This window comes from Leptonychotes weddellii, chromosome 15, assembly GCF_054177405.1.
Source record: "Leptonychotes weddellii isolate Sample4059 chromosome 15, ASM5417740v2, whole genome shotgun sequence".
Taxonomy (NCBI): domain Eukaryota; kingdom Metazoa; phylum Chordata; class Mammalia; order Carnivora; family Phocidae; genus Leptonychotes; species Leptonychotes weddellii.
In genome coordinates this window covers 51,324,457-51,344,998 of record NC_138383.1, presented here as the reverse complement: position 1 = coordinate 51,344,998, position 20,542 = coordinate 51,324,457, and the positions used below count along the sequence as shown (strand labels likewise).

General features: G+C 53.9%; 1 protein-coding gene across 3 annotated transcripts in view; it reads right to left on the bottom strand.

Annotated features, from left to right (window-relative positions):
- Positions 1 to 4,244: 4,244 nt before the first annotated feature.
- ZZEF1 (zinc finger ZZ-type and EF-hand domain containing 1) overlaps positions 4,245 to 20,542 on the bottom strand; it is a 103,136-nt gene continuing 86,838 nt past the window's right edge. For all 3 annotated transcript variants that reach the window (XM_081805928.1, XM_081805929.1, XM_081805927.1), the window contains 12 exons: positions 20,203 to 20,322; positions 18,762 to 18,953; positions 17,918 to 18,018; positions 16,622 to 16,757; positions 16,159 to 16,518; positions 14,624 to 14,767; positions 14,043 to 14,211; positions 13,746 to 13,844; positions 12,997 to 13,162; positions 7,565 to 7,718; positions 7,003 to 7,074; positions 4,245 to 5,132 (listed from right to left, as the gene is read on the bottom strand). In XM_081805928.1, the coding sequence (XP_081662054.1) occupies positions 5,052 to 5,132; positions 7,003 to 7,074; positions 7,565 to 7,718; positions 12,997 to 13,162; positions 13,746 to 13,844; positions 14,043 to 14,211; positions 14,624 to 14,767; positions 16,159 to 16,518; positions 16,622 to 16,757; positions 17,918 to 18,018; positions 18,762 to 18,953; positions 20,203 to 20,322 (1,794 nt within the window). In that variant the 3' untranslated portion in view covers positions 4,245 to 5,051. The remainder of the gene's footprint in view (positions 5,133 to 7,002; positions 7,075 to 7,564; positions 7,719 to 12,996; positions 13,163 to 13,745; positions 13,845 to 14,042; positions 14,212 to 14,623; positions 14,768 to 16,158; positions 16,519 to 16,621; positions 16,758 to 17,917; positions 18,019 to 18,761; positions 18,954 to 20,202; positions 20,323 to 20,542) is intronic.

Below are 20,542 nucleotides of genomic sequence, written 5' to 3'. Positions count from 1 at the left end.
CCAGTCTCAGACGGGAGCTCTGTCCCGGAGGCCTCGTGTCTTTCACACAGCCTGCTGGGAGTCGAGAAAGACGCCGGCCCGTTACCACTGGATCTGCCCACTTCTGCACTCACTTCTAGCAATTTCTGTCTCGTGTAATTGCTTGTGGGATTTGGCGCAAAGATGTGTTTTTAATTACACATTATAGTCTTTACCCACAGACCATATTGACACACAAAACTGCTGGTCCGGGGACGTTTTTTGTGTTGAATTATATATTACCTCATGCTACGCGCCCCAAGCTCCTGTCTTATACTCATTCTTTTCTATTTAACCTTTTGGGTTCAAATCCGTTGCCTTTGGATGTTTCTCTCCACTTTGGTACGGTAAATTTCCACACTTGCTGATGGGCACGTTGGGGCATCTTGCCCGAAGGGCAGCTGAGGGTCACGCAGCGGGCACGGGGACCCCCCAGGCAGAGCTTCTGCCCGGTCGTCACGGATGCCGCGATGCTCAGCAGATCTGGGAGGACAACCTGCGAACTCACGGGTCTCCCAAGTTTTTGAAACATGAAGCAAAGTCAAGGCTGGCAAACATCGGCTAACCACTCGCATGAGCAGACAGCGAGGCTCTCTCCCCTGGGGCTGTGTGGTGGGCAGCGGTCAGGGTGACCCCCTCGGCTGTGAAAGCCCCAGAGGGAAACAGAGCCCGGGAGTGAGGGGCGGGGGAACCAGATGCAACCCTCGGGCTTTTCAAGTTTGTCGGTGAATTCTCTTTCAGTTCGTTTGGAGTGGGTTTAACTTGCAACTGAAGAGCTCCACCTGCTTGTGTGCACATACGCGCTCCGTAGCCCCACAGGAGGCCTTTTCCAGGGCCCGTGGAAGGTTACTAGGAACGGATCCTATTTCAAGCCAGGTTAGTGTGGGAAGTCGTGAGCACAAGGCAAGCGAGCACGCCAGAGTCCCTGGAAAGGAGAGGCACCTTGGTAACACCTGTGGCCGTCTGTGGCTTGATCCGCCTGCCTCCGGGAATTGTCACGTCTTTCCTGTTCATACGCTGTTCGTGTGAGCGTCACGAGACGGATCTACCCCACATTCTCAACCTCTCAGAGCCAAACTGTTGCTTGCATTTGCGTCAGTAAGGCTTTTAGCTGTAGGAGACTCCCCAACATACGCTCTCTCTCTCTCACACGCACACACCTGCTCGCACACGTGTGCACACACATACAGGTGCGCACACACACGCAGTCCGGAGGCTGGTGGCTCTAGGGCTCATTCACTGTCCAGATGATGCGATTATGGATTCGGACTCATCCCTCTGCTCCAACGGCCTCGTGCTTCCCCTGGAGGCCAGGGAGCTGTGGGAGTGCAAGCCTCTTGCTCTCGCCATAGCCAGAGGCAACAAGCAGGGGCTGGACCCCCTCCTCTAAACCTCCCCGCAGACTTTAGAACTAGGGGGCACACGCATCAACGGGCAGGCCTTGGGACCGTGAGCACCCAGCAAATAGAAACGAGGGGACGTATCATGCATGACCATCCTCCTGAGCCAGCGGAAGGCCCTACCTTATCTCAGCCTGCGAAAGGGGGGGATCTGTTGGCAGGGGAGAAGGGGAAGGGGCGAGAAGGGGCCATCAAGTGAGTGACCGCGTGCAGCACAGGTTCACAGGGCCGCGTTTCCATCGGCCTCAGTTTGGGAGCCTGGCCTTGTGACCAGGGGCTCTGTTGTACGAGTTTGCGCGCTCAGTGAACGGGCAGGTAGGAGCTGTGGTGGCGGCTTCCGGGCACCGGATCTGAGCTGGTCTGGCTCTGCCCCTTCCCGTGTGAGCACAGGCTGACCCGTCACGGCCTCCAGGTCTGGATCACAGGAGGGTGGGGCTGGTTGGTGCCCTTTGCTCTAATAAGGCTCGACTTCGCGTTGCCTCTGTGGCCCTCAGCTGTTTGCTCCGGTGGTGCTGCTGCGAGCAGACGACCTTCAGCACGACCTTCAGCACCTCTGCTCCGGCCCTCCGCGTCCCACCGCACCGCAGGGCAGGGCTCAGGTGGACTCTGGACCGACTTCTGAGAGCGAAGGCCACAGGGTGAGGAAGGGGAGAGCGAAGATGGGGGCACCCCGTTCTGCTGAGCCTCGCTCCGGTCTCAGGGATGGTGAGGGCGACACTGGGTCCCGGCCACTGCCCGACTCCTCGAAGGCAGCGTGGGGCTCTAGGAAGACGTGTCAGACGCTTCCAGCTGGAGCAAGGGGGCCTGGGAGGTCCGTGAAGTCCGGCCCCCACCGAAATGTCCAATTCACAGAAGCCAGCGCTCGGCCCCAGGAACGAGGCCAAGAGGGAGCAGAGCAGTGGGTGCCAAACCAGAGACGCCAGCAGGACTGAAGGAGGAGGAAGCCAAGACCCAAGGACGGGCAGACGGCAGCCCCACACCTGGACAGAGGCAGGCCAGGAGGAGCGGCGGCCCTGTGACCGGAGCCCTGCCTCCCTGTGAGCCGCGCGGGGTAGCTGACCCGGGGGACGCCAGTGTGGGTGCAAACCTCCCAGCAGCTAGCTGTGCGGGAGCGACGCGGGGTGAATATAAACCTCGGCCGCCTGCTTCCTGCGCGGCCACAGTCCAGGCTCGGGCCAGCTGAGACACTTCTGGCTCCTGCCCAGCCCGAGTCCTCAAGATTCCAGTGACTCCATCCCTTTGGGCTTGGAGGAGAGGGGAGAGGAGGGGAGGGGAGGAAAAAACCCCACACACAGTTGGACTTTTTTTATATAGAATTTGCACAATATATTTCTCTTCATTTGCATATTTTACCCACAACTTAACATCCTTTTTACAGGCTGAACTCACTCAGCTTGATATAATCAAAATTCTTTCTTTCAAACAAATAAGAAAAATTCAAAATCGTAAACCCGTAAGAAAACAAATTAAAAACGATGATGAAAATAAGTCACCCCTCCCATTAGGAGCAGTGTCCATCTGTACAATATATAGGGTTTGGGTCAGAATCTCTTTATGGATCAGGCACGTGTTTTCACGACACCTTTATTCTCGCCGGTTTTAGCTCTTGCCTGGCAACTCTGCCTCGGAGGAGGATCAAGGGGAGGCTGGTCTCGGAGGTGGCGGGTCCTTGGTGGCGACCGGGTGGGATGCAGGGCGACCGGGCCGGTGGGGCGAGCAGGGGAGAGCGGCAGCTGCGTGCGAAGCAGAACCTGGGCTCGCTCTGTGCAAAGTGGGCAGAGAGACCAGAACAGCCAGGGCGAGGACAGACAGCAGCGGGCCGAGGCTGGCGTTTATTTACAATTCGGCCTCCCGAGGATGGAGAGCAAAGTTGGTGGTGACAGCCCCCAGAGGCGTGACCCTGCCCTGCCTATCTGTCCTGCCTGGGTCAGTCAGTCCGGGTCATGAGGGCTGTGGACGGCAGCAAGGTGAAGGCGTGAGCGCGCTGTGCTGTCTTCCAGGCCGCCCCCCCCACCCCGTCAGAGTCGGGGCCCCGACACCTGCTCTGTGGCCTCCCTCTGCACTGCGAGACCTACCTGGGTCTGGGTGGTACGCACGTGGGGCCTTCTCTGGGGGTGCAGGCAGAGCGGAAGATGAGAACGGGTTTCTACCAAGCCACAGTAGCAGCCTGCTTGCATCCCGACACCATGGGGGACCGGACCGGGCCCAGGGCCTCAGGCCTTGTTGATGTCAGGGCAACGGGCCTTGGGTCACCAAGTTCCAGGACCTGCCCCCTGTCCCCTTTGAAGGGTCCCTCACAGGACGGCTCCTCGTGCAGCTTGGGGGCTTGACTGAGAACCGAGCTCTAGGGCTGCAGGAGGCTGCCGCCCCTCGGCCTCCTGACCCAGAAGGCAAGAGTGCTTCTGCAGGAAGACCCTCCTGGGACCTGCAGTCTCGGGCCCTTCCAACCCAGACCCCTGCAACCAGCAGTCACGTGCCGGTGCTGACCTGCTCAGCTTGGCCCTGGCTGCGAGGAGCCTTCCATGGGCCCCGCGTGGGGGGACGTGCTCAGGCCCAGATGCCGTCCTGAAATGGCAGCTGCCGAGGCGCTCTTCACGCCGACGAGTCCCACGGGCCAACCCAGCCTCACACTCCAAAGCATGGCTTTGGAAAGAGAATCATCATCAGCACTTCAGGGCAAGACTGCGACCATAAAAAATGGAAAACAGCATTCTTGCCAGACCAATGACAGCCGAGCAAGCATGCAGAGTCCCAGAGGTGGATGCAACGGGTAACCGTGACCACAGAGAAGAAATAAAATCATCATATATTCTTTGTTTTTTGGTGTTTTTTTTTTTTTTTTTTTTTTTTACTTCTAAAATAAGATCTCGTCTAACACTTCAAGTCTTCAAGTACAGAAGCTTTCACGTGAACAGCGTCTCCCCCGAATGACCGTTCCATTGGGCACCCCTTGAAGCCTCGCGGGGGAGTCATGTGGTTCTGTTCTAAAAACGTCAGGTGGAAACTGAAATATGTGAAAACAACTAAACGCAGACGTGCTGGGAGTCAGAGCAGGAGCGGTGCACATGGACGGCCCACTGGCTGTGACCAAGGGCTCTTGTTCTCCCCGAGGACTTCTGTGGGACGGCCATGTGCATGCCTGGGGGCTGGCAGGTGGCCAGGACGAGCTCTCACCGGCTTTGGTGTGGACTGCCCAGTCTCAAGAAGCAAGAGCAAAGGAAGGGCTCCCAGGCCAGGCCGCTGCTGCTGCAGGTCCTGCTGAGAGGGCAGCTCTGGGCCGACTCTAAGCGCAGCCAGCTCCGCTCCACGGAGACAGAACCCTTTCCAGAGACGCTCCTTTCAGCTCTTCCTGGGCTGTGGCTTCCGCAGGGACAGACCCTCTGAACGACCTGCCCTCCTGAATAGCTCTGTAGTGCTCTGCTCTTTCTCACGTGCTGTGGTGCGTGCAGGTGCTAGCTTGGGACGCGGCAAGCTCTTGGAGGCATGGCTGTTTGGCCTTCCACTTGGGGTGGAAGTGGGACCTCAAGGGAAGCCGGGCACGGACACCACAGGCATTTTCCTGAATGAGTTTAGATGTCTGCTCTAAAGTCCTTGTGGACAGATGGGCCAGTTCCATGCACGCCATAGCAAGGGCTAACACTCGACATTCCAGAGGCGGGTTGCCTTGTTCGGGTAGTTGATGGCCAGGCTGATAGCAGCAATGTTCTGCAGAGCCTGTGGAGGGAGAAAGGGTCACTGCCAACGTCAAACCATTCATTTGCTCGTTCATTAAGTGCAAACCGGACAAGACCCTCAGCTGAGCACTGGGGGTCATCGGGGCGAGTAGGGACAGACATGAGCCAGCTGTGGTTCCCCTCACCTGGAGTACCAGCCCAGAGCGAGAGACAGATTCTCCCAACACCCCATGAGAGCTGCAGACGTAGGGCAGAAACATTATCACTCCCCCGAGAGAGAGGCAGGTGCAGTGCTGGTGGGCTCAGTGGACCCGGAGGACAGGGTCCACAGGGCGTCTGGGCAAGCTCTTTAGGGAAAGCGAAGAGCAAAGAGGAGCCGAAGGGGAGAGACAGCCAGCCAGTGCTGGGCCACAGGGTGGGAGGGTGCTGGGAAGGGGTGCGTTGGAGCCAGGCCGAGGCCGCCGTAGGAGCTCAGCGCAGCAAGACGCGGAGCACTGGTCCAGCACAGAGGACGGGCTGTGGGAGGGTCAGCATGAGGGCGAGGAGACGGGCCACGGGGACAGTCAAGAGGGAGCAGCCCACAGGCACACAGGACGGGCAGCTCTGGGTGCCGTATGGCCACATCTCAGATTTTTGCTGTGTCATGAAACCAGGGTGGCGGTGACAGTGCGGGCAGGGACCTGTTAGGAGGGAGGGAGTTTCTACTCTGCCTACAGGTCTGCGGAGAATGCACACAAACACCTCTCAGTTGATGGGGGATTCCCGCGTCTTCCCTGCGAGAGGACCCTGTGTTCACTGAGCAGACTCGTCAGGAATAGATGCCTACTCCCACGTGGCCCAGGGCAAAGCTCCCCCGTGTCTGAGCTCAGCGTCCCCATCTGCCCACTGGAGTGTTGGACCACAAGTGCCGGGATATTCAAGGGGTCTGTGAGCCTAAGGCTCTCAATGTGTGGTCTGGGCCTGGGGTTCCTGAGACCCTTTCAGGGGCTCTGCACGGTGAAAAACACTGTTGCAGGATGCTAAGATATTATACTGTCTTCTCCTGCCTTCACGCTCCTGCGCACCCAGCGGAGTCTCCCAGAGGTGCCTGTGAGCCAGGATGAGCACGGGTGCTGGGGTGCCGGCCCGAGGCCTCCCGCCAGGGTAGACAAGAACGACCACCGTCCTCCTCGAGAACCACTGTATTTGAAAAATACAGCTGTGTTTCACAGAATGTGTGATTCATATTAACATGGAATGAGTGTATTATTTCTTAAAACGAACTGATAAGTGTTAAAATTTTTTGTTTCAATTTCTAAATTTAAAACCTCATTTAATTTCTAATGGCGAATATCCATATGTACAACACATCAACACGAGCTTTTGGGGATCCTCAATAATCTACAAGTGTAAAGGGATCCTGGGACCAAACTGTCAGCAGCTCTCCTATCAGGGAAGAAAGTTACATCCAAAATTATCTGAAACCTAAGTGTACGGAAACTTCAGCCAAACTGTCGATTTAAGGCATTAGTTGGTTTGGTTTCAAAGACACAAATGCTGGGCGCCTGGGTGGCTCAGTCGGTTAAGCGACTGCCTTTGGCTCAGGTCATGATCCCAGAGTCCAGAGATCGAGTCCCGCATCGGGCTCCCTGCTCGGCGGGGAGTCTGCTTCTCCCTCTGACCCTCCCCCCTCTCATGTGCTCTCTCTCATTCTCTCTCACACAAATAAATAAATAAAATCTTTAAAAAAAAAAAAAGACACAAATGCTTGCTGGCGTCTTCCGAGCCCACGGCCTAACGTGAATGACACTGGTAAATGGGCTCAACGGCTCTCGGACAGCACGGGGAAGCGACTGGGGCGGGACAGAGCTCCATGTCGACCCGGGGGGCCGCGGCGATGGGGGCGGCCAGCTCTGACAGGGAGACGGTACCTGCGCCACGCAGCGGAGAAGGTGGTCGTCAGTGGTTAAGGCCAGCAGGTAATCCTGCAGCAGGCCGAGCTCCTGGGGGGAGAGCAGAGACGCAGCATCACCGGACCAACGCCCACCCGCAACCACAAAAGTCTCGCTCTGCTGGGCACCTCATGGCACCGCCTCCCTCGGGAGCTGTGGACGGGGCTGGACCAGGGGCAGCCCGGTGCCTGGTTCCAGGGGGGCTCTGCCCTGACTCACCCACAGGGTCAGTTTCCTCATGTAGAAAATGAGGGGGTAAGCTCAGGAATTTTGAAAGGCCTTTCATCTCTCACATTCAATGGGCCTACTGTGCTCGTGGGAGGAAAAAATAGGAGGAACAAGAACCTAAGCATTTCATCTTCCAGAATTCACTACTGTTAAGGACTAACCGGAAGCAGTTCTTCCCCCTTTGGCTTTAGGCCTGACAAAACAAACAGTGTTCCCGGGGGTCGGGCAGAGGTGAGGACCTGGGACATCAGGCCACGCGCATCCCCATCATCCCCCACCGGGGCAGCAGAGGAAGCCCTGGCAGGACCCTCACCTGGGCGCGGTTCTCGGTGACGAAGAAGAGCTCGGTGAGGGCGCGGTGCAGGGGCAGGAGGATGCCAGGCTGCGTCACGTCCTCAAACAGGCTGTACTCCATGTGGGTGAAGAGCTGCCACAGCGGCTTCAGCAGCGCAAGGTCACAGAGGTCGCTGCGGGGGGCAGGGGTCAGACGTGAGACGGACGCCAGCTGACGGACTCCCCCCACACCTAGTAAAGTCATTACCCTCCCCAAAAGTATTCAGCAGCAGCAAACGGGGAAAGGGGCAGAACCCAAACTTCAAAACGGGGCTCCAAGGAAGCGGGACGCCCTGGAGCACAGTCGTAAATCAACCGCACGTCTTTAAAATGGGTGCTACGGCGAACTGCCAACAGCAGTGGAAGAATCTCGAGACGGATGTTACGTGGGAAAAAGCAACAACACAACTGCACATACGGTATCGTGTGACCACGTCAAAAACAACAGTGAACAAATACACGAAAAATGTGATCCGTGGTTGTCCCTGTCAGTTCCCTAGATTTCCTTTTTTTTTTTCTTAATATTTTATTTATCTATTTGAGAGGCAGAGAGAAAGAGAGAGAGCGTGCATGCATGAGCAGGGGGAGCAGCAGGCAGAGGGAGAAGCAGGCTCCCCGCTGAGCAGGGAGCCCGACGCGGGACTCGATCCCAGGACCCCGGGATCACGACCTGAGCCGAAGGCAGACGCTTCACCGACGGAGCCACCTAGGCGCCCAAGTTGCCTAGATTTTCTGCAACGCTCGTTGCTTCAACAATCAGAGAATAAGAAAAGATTTAAAAGACGGTGATGACCAATATTACAATCTTAGGCTCATAAAACATAAGAAATATGTGAATGAGGGTGCTCGGGCCAGAACCCTTTGCAATTCCGTGGGCCTCTGGGGAGAGACTCGTTGACATTTTTGACTCAGAGGGAGGAAGTACTTTTCATTCCACTTCAACATCCTTCAGAGGAGAAAAGTTATGAAGCAAATAATATTCTGGGCCTCACTACATGACTTTATGATTTATAATCTTAAATTTTGCCTTTTCTCTTTAATGTACGACTTTAAAAAGTATTCTGTACATTTACTCTTGGAGCCAATCACTTTCTCCCGGAGCAGTGAGTCTTCCTAAAGTAAAGCAAGGGGAAAACTTGGCTTGATTTAAAGAGACAGCTCTACAGCGGAGCTTCCAGGAAAGCGCTCAGGGACTGAGGTCAATGCACCTGCGTGGCTCATACCACGTCTGCCCACCCTCCCTCCCCTGGGGCTGCCTTTCCCCTCTGCCCACCCAGTCTTGCCCCGGGCCTGAGGAAGGTCAGCACACTGCAGAAGCACATCCACAACGCGGCCAGGAAGGGCCCAGCCATCTGAAGACGGTTTCAAACCCATCACTCAACCAGACGGTTCTCACCGCAACCTGCTCTCAAAAGAACAGAACCGAGCCCCTACGGGCTAAGGGACCTTTCCTCACACCAGGAGAAAGGGAAAACAGCAATCACAGTCCGCTTACCCCTCCCTCTGCTGCCTGCACGCAGAGGGACTGCTCTCCCTGACTCGGAGAGCCCTTCATTGTAAAATTACAGCTCCGTATTACACCAGAAGATGCCCTGCTACTTCGGTATCACTCCACTCTGACTGGCACCTTGTGTCTGTGTGCCTTAAAAGTGCTGGGGTGGGGGGCACCTGGGTGGCTCAGCCAGGTAAGCATCTGACTCTTGATTTTGGCTCAGGTCATGATCTTGGGGTTGTGAGAGCGAGCCCCCTGTCAGGCTCTGCACTGGGTGTGGAGCCTGCTTGAGACTCTCTCTCTGCACCGCCCCCCGCCCCCCACTCACATGCTCTCTCTCTCTCTCTCTCTCTTAAAAAAAGAAATGCTAGAGAGGGACACTGAACCCCTGACAGGCAGGGGTCTGAGTGTGTGGACGATGCATGGGGCAGAGTTGCCAACACCTGCCCTCCAAGATGAGGAACGAGGCAATATATCTTTTTTTTTTTTTTTTAAAGATTTTATTTATTTATTTGAGACAGAGAGCATGAGAGGGAGGAGGGTCAGAGGGAGAAGCAGACTCCCTGCCGAGCAGGGAGCCCGATGCGGGACCCGATCCCGGGACTCCAGGATCATGACCTGAGCCGAAGGCAGTTGCTTAACCAACTGAGCCACCCAGGCGCCCGAGGCAATATATCTTTAATCCCCACTTCTACTCAATACTCTACTCAATACTCTACGGGAGGTCCTGGCTAGTGCAAAAAGGCAAAAAGACAAAAAAAAAAAAAAAAGCTTCTAAGGACAGAGAGGAAGAACTAAAACCAGTTATTTGTAGATAACATGACTGTGCTCTGAATAATCTATACACGCTCTCTTAAAGTTAACAAATAGAGCATGGTCGTTGCATACAAAGGAAATACGCAAAAACTAATTACATATGAGCAGAAACAATAACAATTACAAATAAGAATTCTAAAACACCGATTACAATAGCATCAAACCCATTAACTTCCTAGAGATAAATCTAATGGAATGTTGTGCAGGCCGTCTACACGGAAACCTGTAAGGCGTGACTCAGACCTGAGCAGTGGAGGACTGTAGAGAGGAGCCGATATTTAACAATTGTGGGTTATGGGGTTCAGTGTTGTCAAGAGTCAAAACCCCATCAGGTGAGAGGAGGCGTGCGCACATGTGCGTGGACAGAAACAAACACGTGGAGTAGGAACACTATGAGGTACCGGAAATTCTGGCCAGAGCAATTAGGCAGAAAACAGAAACAAAAGGCATCTACACTAGAAAAGAAGACGTAGACCCGTCTGTGTGCAGATGACATCCCATACAGAAAACACCAAAGACGAAACTTCTTCCTCAGAAGAAACATTAGAACTAATAAATTCAGTAAAGTCACAGGGCACAAAATCAATACAGAAAATCAGCTGCATTTCTACGCACTAACAACGAACTATCAGAAGGAGAAATTAAGGAAACAAACCCATTTGCAATGGGGTAAAAAAGAATAAAACACTTAGAAATAAATTTTTGCAAAGGAGGTAAACAGTCTGTACACTGAAAACTGTAGAACGTTGAAAGAAACTGGAGAACACACAAGTGTAAAGGATGATCCATGTTCAGGGCCTGAAGAATACGGTTAAAATGTTCATGCTGCCCAAAGCAATATACACAGTCCATGTAGCACCTATCCAAATCCCAACGGCATTTTCACAGAAATAGGAAAAACAACCCTAAAATTCATGTGCAACTACAGAAGACCCTGAATAACCAAATCAATCTTAAGAACAAACCTGGAGGCCTCACACATCCCGATTTTAAACCATGATACAGAGCTACAGCAATCCAAACAGTATGGTACTGGAACAGAAACAGGCATAAAGACTGATGAACAGGACAGAGAGCCCAGCAGTAAACCCATGCATAAATGGCCAATTAATTCTGACAAAGGTGCCAAGAATGTGCAATGAGGAAAGGACAGTCTCCTCAACACATGAGTTGGAAAAACTGGATAACCACATACAACAGCACGAGACTGGCTCCCTCCCTTACATCACGCACAAAATCAAGTCAAAATAGATTAAAGATTTGAATGAGAGACCTCCAACTGCAAAACTCCCACAAGAAAACATAAGGGCTAAGCTCCTTGACATTGGTCTTGGCAACAGTTTTTTGAATCTGACACAAAAGCAAAGAGACATGGGACTACATCAAACTAAAAAGCTTCTGCGCAGCAAAGGAGACCATCAACAAATGAAAAGGCATCTATGGAACGGGAGAAGATATTTTTAAACCACATACCCAATAAGGGATTAACATCCAAAATATACGAGGAACTCATTTAACTCGATTTCAAAAGAACCCAAATAACCCAATTAAAATATAATCAAAGGACCTGAACGGACACTTTCCCAAACAAGACATGCCGATGGCCAAGAGACACATGAAAAGACAGGGGCTTGTATCACTCATCATCAGGGAAATGCAAGTCAAACCACGACGAGATACGGCCTCGCATGTGTGGGGATGGCTATCATCGAAAAGACAGGAGACGACAGGTGTTGGCGAGGACGCAGTGCTGGTGAGAACGCACACGGGTGCGGCCACTGTGGAGACCGAGATGGAGGTTCCCCGAGTAATTGAAACCACAACTACTGTACGATCCAGCAATCGCACTAGTGGGTTTGGAGCAAAAGCACACGAATTGTTACCTCCAAAAGGTACCTGCGCTCAAATGTTCACAATGGCCAAGGCTGGAAATAAGCAAGAGTGTCTGCTGATGGAAGAGCGGATACAGCCAATGTGGTGCTGGGCACACAACGGAGTATTCTTCAGCCACGAGAGCGTGGCTGTTTGCAACACGGACGGGCCTGGAGTAGAATAAGCCCGAGAAAGACAAACCCTGGGCGATCTCAATTCTACGTGGAAACCCAAACAAACCGAACAAACTCGCAGACACGGAGAATAGACTGGTAGTTGCCAGGGGCTGGGGGTGAGGGAGACGGGGAGAGGCCGGTCAAAGGAACAAACCCTCCAGCTGTGAGGTGAATAAGGTCTGAGGATCTAATATGCATCATGGCGACAACAGGAGATAATGGTACACAGCGCTGCATCATTTTCAGGAAACAGAAATTTCCTGAAAAGCCAGTTTCCGCAAGAGAGGAGACGGTCACTGTTGTCACACACACAGCAGAGGTAACCACGTGAGGCGCTGGGTGCGTTAACCAACCCGACAGGGAACGCTTTCACCACATGGACATACATGAAATCGTCACCTTCTACGCTTTAAACATACCACAGTTTTTTCAGTGACACCTCACTAAAGCGGGAAAAGCAAGAGAAAGGAAGCAACCAATTCTAAGACGCATGGGATATGCAGGGTTGGATAATCCAGGACATCCTCGAAGAGGAAGAACAACGGGTCTATACGCCGAGATACGTACATTTGTCATAAAGCTACAACACTGAACGCAGTGAACCGGGAAGACCAAGGGATGGAAGAGAGCAGACTCAGACGTATGCGTACGTGGACACCTTCCTGGCGCTGGAGTGAGGGGAGGGAAGAGCTGGTCTATGGGGTCGGGGGAGACTCGGGTTCGAATAACCAACCCTGACTCAACACTTCGCATCACGCACAGTAGTCATTCCATGTGGAACATAAGCTAGATGGGACAGAAGAAACAAGCTTGGAGAACACAGGAAATATCGTCACAACCCCAAGACAGAGTACGGCAAACATCTCCTAAACAGGACAGTAAAAGTACCACCAGTAAAAAAAACCAAAAACCAAAAACGCTCGATGAACTGTAAGATCTTAAAATCAGAAGCTTCTTTCCATCAGACACCCGTGAAAGAGAAATGACAAGCCACAGGGTGGGAGGGGGTCCTCACAGTCCGAACGCCCCGCAAAGGACCCACGGAGGGCAGCTCACCTGTGGGTGCAGCAACGGACGATCCTCAGAAGCAGGTGGATGGCTTTTAATCGCTGGTGGCCGGTCTGGCGACAAGCCACACCCACCAGCCACTCCCAAATTTTGGCCAGCGGGAGGTGTGGCACAACTCTTTCTTCTGACAACATCTGCTTCAAAATCTCGAACCCTGGCCCACACCCACAAAACACAGAGATTTAGAAACATGAACTGCTTGAATTTCAATAAATAGAATAAAACAACTATGATCATTTAAATTTTGCCTAAAATTATGCCTTTGATAAGAGCAACACAGGATAACATTTTCAGTTTCTCCTTTTTGCAACAAGCCCTGTGAATTCTAAGAGAAGCGTCTTCTGTGGCCCCGCAGGCGGCCACTCCTCTGTCCACTCACGCTGACCACTAGCTGCCACAGCACATTGAGAGGGACATGTGGAAGTCTCCGAGAAAAGCAGCTGCTTCGATTTTTTTTTTTTTTAAAGATTTTATTTACCTATTCATGAGAGACAGAGAGAAAGAGAGAGAGAGGCAGAGGGAGAAGCAGGCCCCCCGCCGAGCAGGGAGCCCGATGCGGGGCTCGATCCCAGGACCCTGGGATCATGACCTGAGCCGAAGGCAGACGCTTAACCATCTGAGCCACCCAGGCGCCCAGCTGCTTCGATTTTAACAAACATCAGTGACACTGTGGCCCCTGCATCCACAGAGGGTCCCTGGCCAGAAGAGCCTGCGGACGGAAAGAGTAGCGCACACACCTGTCTGGAATCGCCCCAGGTGTCCCGCCGTCACAGTGAACTTGTAACCCCACTCCGTGTTGCTCATGTCAGAGGTGAAGCGGTAGTACAGAGTATCTCCTGGGTCACACAAGAATCAGAAACAGCTCAGGACACCGCACAACGGGGAACGGCAAGTGACAGGCTCCTGATGAAAAAGGCTAAACCCGGGGTGACGCGCCCCCCCCCCCCGCACCCCCGCCACAACATCCCTCTTCTCGGTACTGAACTTCAGTACTCGATGTGAAGTGTCTAGATGACTGAGGATGTATTTACTACCTGGGAGCTCAAAATCCTTCCATTTCTGCTGGGACCCACTGAAAGTGTGTCGGTCCTGCTGGAAGTCACCACTGCTGGACATGGCCAGCTCATCACAGCCCTCCTCTGTACTGCACTGCGAGTCGAATTTGATGGAGAGGTAGACTGCACCCGGGATGTGGACTTTATCCTGGGGAGGGGACACAAGGACACGTCTGTCATTCCCCAGGGCTTGTCTCGGGCCACGCCCTGCAACCCTAAGACAAGGAGGACGGGGAGCACGCGCCTGGGCACTGAGACAAAGGGTAGGGGTCTCCACGGTGTGGCCACATCATCAGGAGACGGTGCAGCCAGGGCTGAACCCAGGCCCGCACGCGGACTCAGTGTCGAAGATGCCAGGGGTTCGCTGAAAGGACCTTGTTGCAGGAGAAGCGAATGCCTCCCCCCAGGCCCAGGGGCCCACTGTTTCCTATTGAGACAAGGTCAGAAGCCTGGGCTGTGGAGACTCCCTGGCTTTGGGGAGACAGAGGGAGGACTGCCCAGAGGGGATGAGATTCTCAGCAGCTCTCGTAGGTCTTGCCAGCCACGTGCCCTGGACGTACCTCAAAGTTAGTGTTATTGTTATATGGGTGTTTCGACTCCCTGACTTGCACCTCCATCCCGGGCTCCTCCATGAACTGGCAGGCAGCCAGGGCCATGGTCCCCAGCATGCTCCCTCGGCAGCCCTGGAGCACCTTCCGCAGGATCTGGCAGGATGTGAGGCAGAGAGCGTCAGAGCCACCAGGGGCAGGAAAAAGGACGTGTCCGTTTCAACCCAAGGCCCATCCAAAGGGGCTGGCTTCACTCTGGCCCCTGGCCCCACCCCTGAAGCCAACTCTTCCAGCCGCCTCCCATGGGGGTGGGGTGGGGGGGCTTGCTGTGGACTGGGACGCCTCCCGCGGCGGGGAGGGGGCCCTGCCGTGGACCGGGACGCCTCCGCCTCGGTCCTTCCTGAAAACACCACTTCTGGGAGCTCTGAGAAAGCCAAGAGAACCAATCAGAGGTGGTCCCGGGCCCTGCAGAGTCCTGAGCCAAGCAGAGGAGGGACGCACAGAGAAACAATGACCGTACAAGGGGACACATGCCAAAGAGGTGTGGAACTGGGGGCTCCGTGGGGCAAGGATGGGGGGAGGCCGTGCTCCCCTGTGGCACTTCCATGAGAGGAGTGGCTACAGCAAAGCTGCCAACACCTCCGAGACTGTGGGGCTGGGAACAGATCTAGGGGCTCTGCAACCAGCGGTGTTCTTACACAGGCAAATTAAGGAAGAGAAGATAAACTCACTTCCGGAGGAATCCCCCCGCAGGGCATACATGGGGCGGTGAGGGTACACCGTGTGTGTGGGTGCCAAGGGGACAGGGATGAAGGCGGCGGCAGTAAATGTGACTCAAGATTTTTGCACTTGGAAGCTGGAAGGTGGTCAGAAAACTTCCCAGCTCAGCTGGAGGAGGCATCCACGGCTTCCCCCCGGCCCAGACCAGGCCGTGTTCTGCTGTGCGGCTCCTCTGGGTGCGTTCACCCTGGGAATCGCTACCCTGGCCCTGCTCTCAAAGACGACGTGGAAGATTTGACTTAAGAACAGAACCAGGGGCCTGGAAACTCAGAACCGGACCATGGGGTTAAGCTGCAGACCTCACACCTGCCTTCCAGAGGCCGGGGCCTCGGACTGCACTTCCTCAAGACGGAACTCTCCCTGGTTACAGGGGAACAGGTGCAAGCGCCCCCCAAACAGTGCCACGGGGACAGGCCATCAGCCGTAATTCACCACGTCCCCTGGGCTCGGCACTAGTCGGGAAGAGACTGGCTAGGACGAGTGCAGAGTCAGGCTCCATGGGATCGCGCTGTCAGGTGCCCTCTGCGCACCAAGTCTGCCCTAGGCTGGGAGCTCCGCTCCAGGCCAGGACCTGAGAGAGCCCAGCTGTGCCCCCACCCAGCCGCTGCTGCACCCACAGCCGTCGTGGGGCCGCACGCCCACACAGGTGGCCTCCCGCCGGGGAGGCCCGCACCAGAGGAAGCAGGTTCAAACATGGCTGGGGGGGGGGGGGGGCGGGGCGAGGAACAAAGGGGGCGAGTGCCCAGCCTGGCCTGCTCAACAATCACCTTCTCCCACTGGTGCTTTTCTTCCAGCTGCATGAACATGTCCAAAATGTAGGTCATGTGGGCCGGGCCACTGAGCTCCAGGGTGTCCTCACTCACTGGCACGTGGCCAGGCCACTCGGCGAGCAAGGAGGCCAGCACGTGGCGGGCGTACAGGACGGCCGTGGCCTCGTTCACGCGGAACAGGTACTCTCGGACAGCCCTCTTGCTCTTGCAGTTCAGCTCCTTGTGCAGGAGGGCGGCGCTCTTGCTACGTCGCTGCTTGGCGTAGCTCTGCTGCAGTTCACTCTCCGTGCTGGCGATGAGCTTCTGGGTCACAGGGTTCGATTCAGCCGTGGCCTGGTCACAGCGTGCGGGCCGGGACTGCAAACCCAAGACCACCGTTACCGCGGCCTGCCCCCTCACCACTGGGTGGGGGCTGGGGGCCAGGGGCAGACATTTCGTGTCCAAGGTGGAAGCAACATACCAAACACGGTAAGATAATCATGTCTGTGTCCACGGCTTTGGCACTCTGCTCCTCTAGTCTCAGACTCCTACTGGGCTGCCACCTCTGAGCCAGGGTCCGAATCCTTTCATCCGTGGTGAGCTCGTCCCCATCAAACCTGGGGAGAAGAGGCACAAGGCTGGGTACATACATCACAGAAAGCTAAGCGTTCAGCCCGCAGTGAAACTTGTCAGAAATACCGATCCGAGTTACTGTCCTGTTACTCTGCAATGACGTTATCGCCCCCCATATTCTGCAGTCTAGACTCACAGCACTCATTTATTTACTCATGCACACAGATGTGCACCGACCCCCTGGTGGCGGAGGATGCAAACTGTCCCTCGGGATCTCAGAAACAAAGTTCCCAGAAGCTTTAGCAAGGTACACAACCACCCAGCTGGCAACAGGGTGCCCAGCCCCTCTTCGGCTAGACGGGGTGATGCAACTAGGTCCTCGCCCACAGGAGGCAGCTGGGTTGAGGATGCCCTCCTCTCTCTACCTTCCCCCTCTCTGGGCTGGAACACAGGTGGGTATGGGGGAGCCACGTGACAACACGCAGGAGAACAATACCCCTGGGGATACAGGGTCATTCACAGAGCAGAGCTGCCTACCCACCCTGGACTGCCACGAGAGAAAAAACAAATTCTATCTTCCTTGACCCGGTATTTCTGGGTTTCTTAGTTACAGCAGGTTAGACTGTGCCCTGCTTCATTTCACAAAGGATCTGAGGCAACATATAAGAAATACAGGAAAGCAGAAATAGAAGATAAAAACATAAAAGAAAAATTAAATTGGAACTGAATGTAAGTTAGAATAAGAAGTCAAAACTAGGATACGACAGACAGAGGGAAAGATTAGCTACGACAGGTAAAGTTCCACACACATTTGGGAGACAACCAGGCTGAACTTCCTGGCCAAGAGAAAGGGAGTATTATTAACTTTATGGTAACCCTTGGGGAAATCCATGAAGATAATGTGCAAACAACACTCTGACCAGAAGGCCCTGGTTGGCACTGTCTGCCCCAGGACGACGAATGGGAGAAACCTTGGCATCTGCCCCAATGTCTGCACCCAGAGGGACACACAGCACAGCTCAAGAGGACTCAGGCCGTGCGGCGCGGTCAGCTTTCACAGCGCTGCATGAAGAACTGAAAACCAGGTCCACGAGTCGGCCTCACAGGAGTTTTTACCCCGAGCTTGCTGGCAGGAGGCAATCATGGCCCTGCCCTCCCTTGCTCTCCCACTCGCTGCACGTCAGCTGCATCTCAGGGTCCTCACCTCTTCTGAACCTCCAGGAAGAAAGAATCGGTCCTTTTCATCTGCAACTCGTATATGGCCCGGAGGATGTGCAGAGGGGCATTGAGCGCATCGTGCGCCATCTGCAGGCCATGGAGGAAGCACAAGAGAGACGAACTCAAGGGATACAACAATTATTTTCTAAAGTCACCACAGGTTGTAATTTCTGAGTATCGTGTGATCACTTAGAGCAAATAAAATTATAAACTCTAAAACACGGACTGCAGAATCTGCTCTGGGATTACACATTCACAGAAAACATAAAGCACGGAAATAGCAGACCACTGCATGCAACGCTAACAGTCAACAGTTACTACCCACCACGGTGCCCTCCGCCTGGAGCTGCCACGCACTCAACTCCGACAACTGGCACATCGGTCCAGAGATGTGCTTGCTTTTCTGATCCCCGCCCCATACTCTCTGGCTATGAAGGTTCTTTCAGAGCCCAGTCTAGGCTTGTGGCCCAAGGTCACTGTGTCACCCGCAGTCACCATTCGAGGAAGAGTGTATCCCCAGGGAACGTAAGAGAATGCATCTCAGAAACCACGAGGGGACACCATGCATCGAAGGGCTGCAAATTATGAGCAAAACTGCATGTACTTATGTCATGGGAGAGATGATCTAAAGCTTTTAGGCCCCAAAACCTTAAAAATGACTGGTGTAAAGATTTTTCCGTTCTTCTGGATCAATTCTGCACAATTCAGACTGAGTCTTCAGGAAGCGACTTCTCGGCACGTCAGACTGAGGCATTTTTGCATGAAGGCAAAAACACGGTGCAAGCCAAAGACAACCCATCCCTTAGATTCACCACGGCCCCAGAACTCACCAAGAAACATATTCTGGTGGGCTCATCCAGGCTTTCCAGGGGATCCAGCTTCTTCTGCTCCGGCTCAGCAGGGCTGCTGACAGTGCCTTCCACCTCCTCTTCTTGGTCCCCTCGCTCGTCTTGCTCCAGGGCTGTGTTCTCGGCCAAGGTGTGAATCTCCTTCTTTGAGGAGTACAGCATGATGGACAGGATCTACAGACAGAAGACCATGCAGGGCAGGGGTGTGGGGGCTCAGTGGGTGAGATCTCTAACCCTTAAATGGTAGAAAATATTTGACCTTTTTAAAAGATGTAAGGATTCACAAAGGGAACGTAAAATTAGTAACAAAAGAAAACACATGAAAACATGTTCCATTTTGCTATCATCAAAGACATGCTAACTAAAACTGAGGGACCTCTGCGGCTGACAACGTAAGTTGGGATCACTGTGAGGACGTGTTTTGGCGAGATGTAAAGAGCTGTAACGTCTACTGCCTTTGACCCAGCCAGTAACTCTCCTTTTAGGAATAACGGAAAGCACGTTACAGTCAATGAAGCTGAGATCCACCTTCGTGTGTCATTTGCAGCCGTTACGACGGGGGTCATGAAAACCACCTAGTGACTCAGGGAAGCGGCCACCGCACTCCCCCACTGCGTCTGAGGGTCACACACTGTACCATCTGCGTCTACACACGCGACAGGGACGCAGGTGGAAACGACTGGAATAAGGCAGTACAGAAAATACTAACAGTGGCCGTGTTTGTGGGGCGGAATTTGAAGTTTTTCTTTCTTTTCTATATTTCACATTTTCTGCAAATCTAATTTACAATTTATTAGTTTTTCCTCAGAACGAGAGCCCAGATGCTCTCCAGGTTTTCCACTGCTGTATTTCAGCACCGCTTCCTGAAACTGAACCAACCCCTCCCGCGGTGCTGGACAGCGGGCTCCTCGAGCTCAGGCCTCTGGGTGCCGGAGCAAGGCTGGCTGACCTCCCCCCGCACAGCAGCAGCCTTTCCTGGACCAGAGGCTGGCATACTCAGAGACCAGAGCAATTCCACCAAGACCAATCTGAGGCCCAGAGGGAACGGTGATAAGATGGAAACTGTCAACTAAAGTCCCACATAGAATAAACACATTATGTTTATATATAAGCAGAGTTCAGCTCGAAGGAACTTCAAGGAAAATAATAATTCACAGACACACTTTATGGCCGTGACGTAATGGTCAGCCATGTGTTTCCATAAAATACTTCTCCTCCAGTGTTCTCCGAACAAACGTCAAATTCATTCTCTCCCAGACAGGAAGAAGAGGTGTCATAACCCCTGTTTCCAACAGGGGACACCAATCTGAGACACGATTCCAACGGCGGCACAGAACGAGCGTGCCCGGGGCAGAGGCGGTACGGCTAACCCACGGGTCTCACTCCTGCGCGGGAAGCCTGCAGCAGGCGGCACACGTCTTACCTCCAGGTCCCGGAGGAGCCACGTTTTACTAAAACCGGTCCCTTTGCTGCACTTTTTCACCAGCAGCTTCAGCAAATCAGTCTGAAGGAAGGTCGCATGAGTCTCTTCAAAACCGTGAGCCTGCCAAATAAAAGGGAAATGACCTGCAGCTGCCTCGAGGGAAAGCCATGGGGAGAGAAGCAAGGTTCTTTCAGAGTCCAGTCTAGGCTTGGGGCCCAAGGTCACTGTGTGGGCAAATTCTAGAGTTGCAAGAAGGATGACATACAAACCTCAGCCCCAACCTGAGTCTGTCCACTCCATGTCTGATTCAGCCCTCGGCAAGCATTTCTGGAGCCCAGGA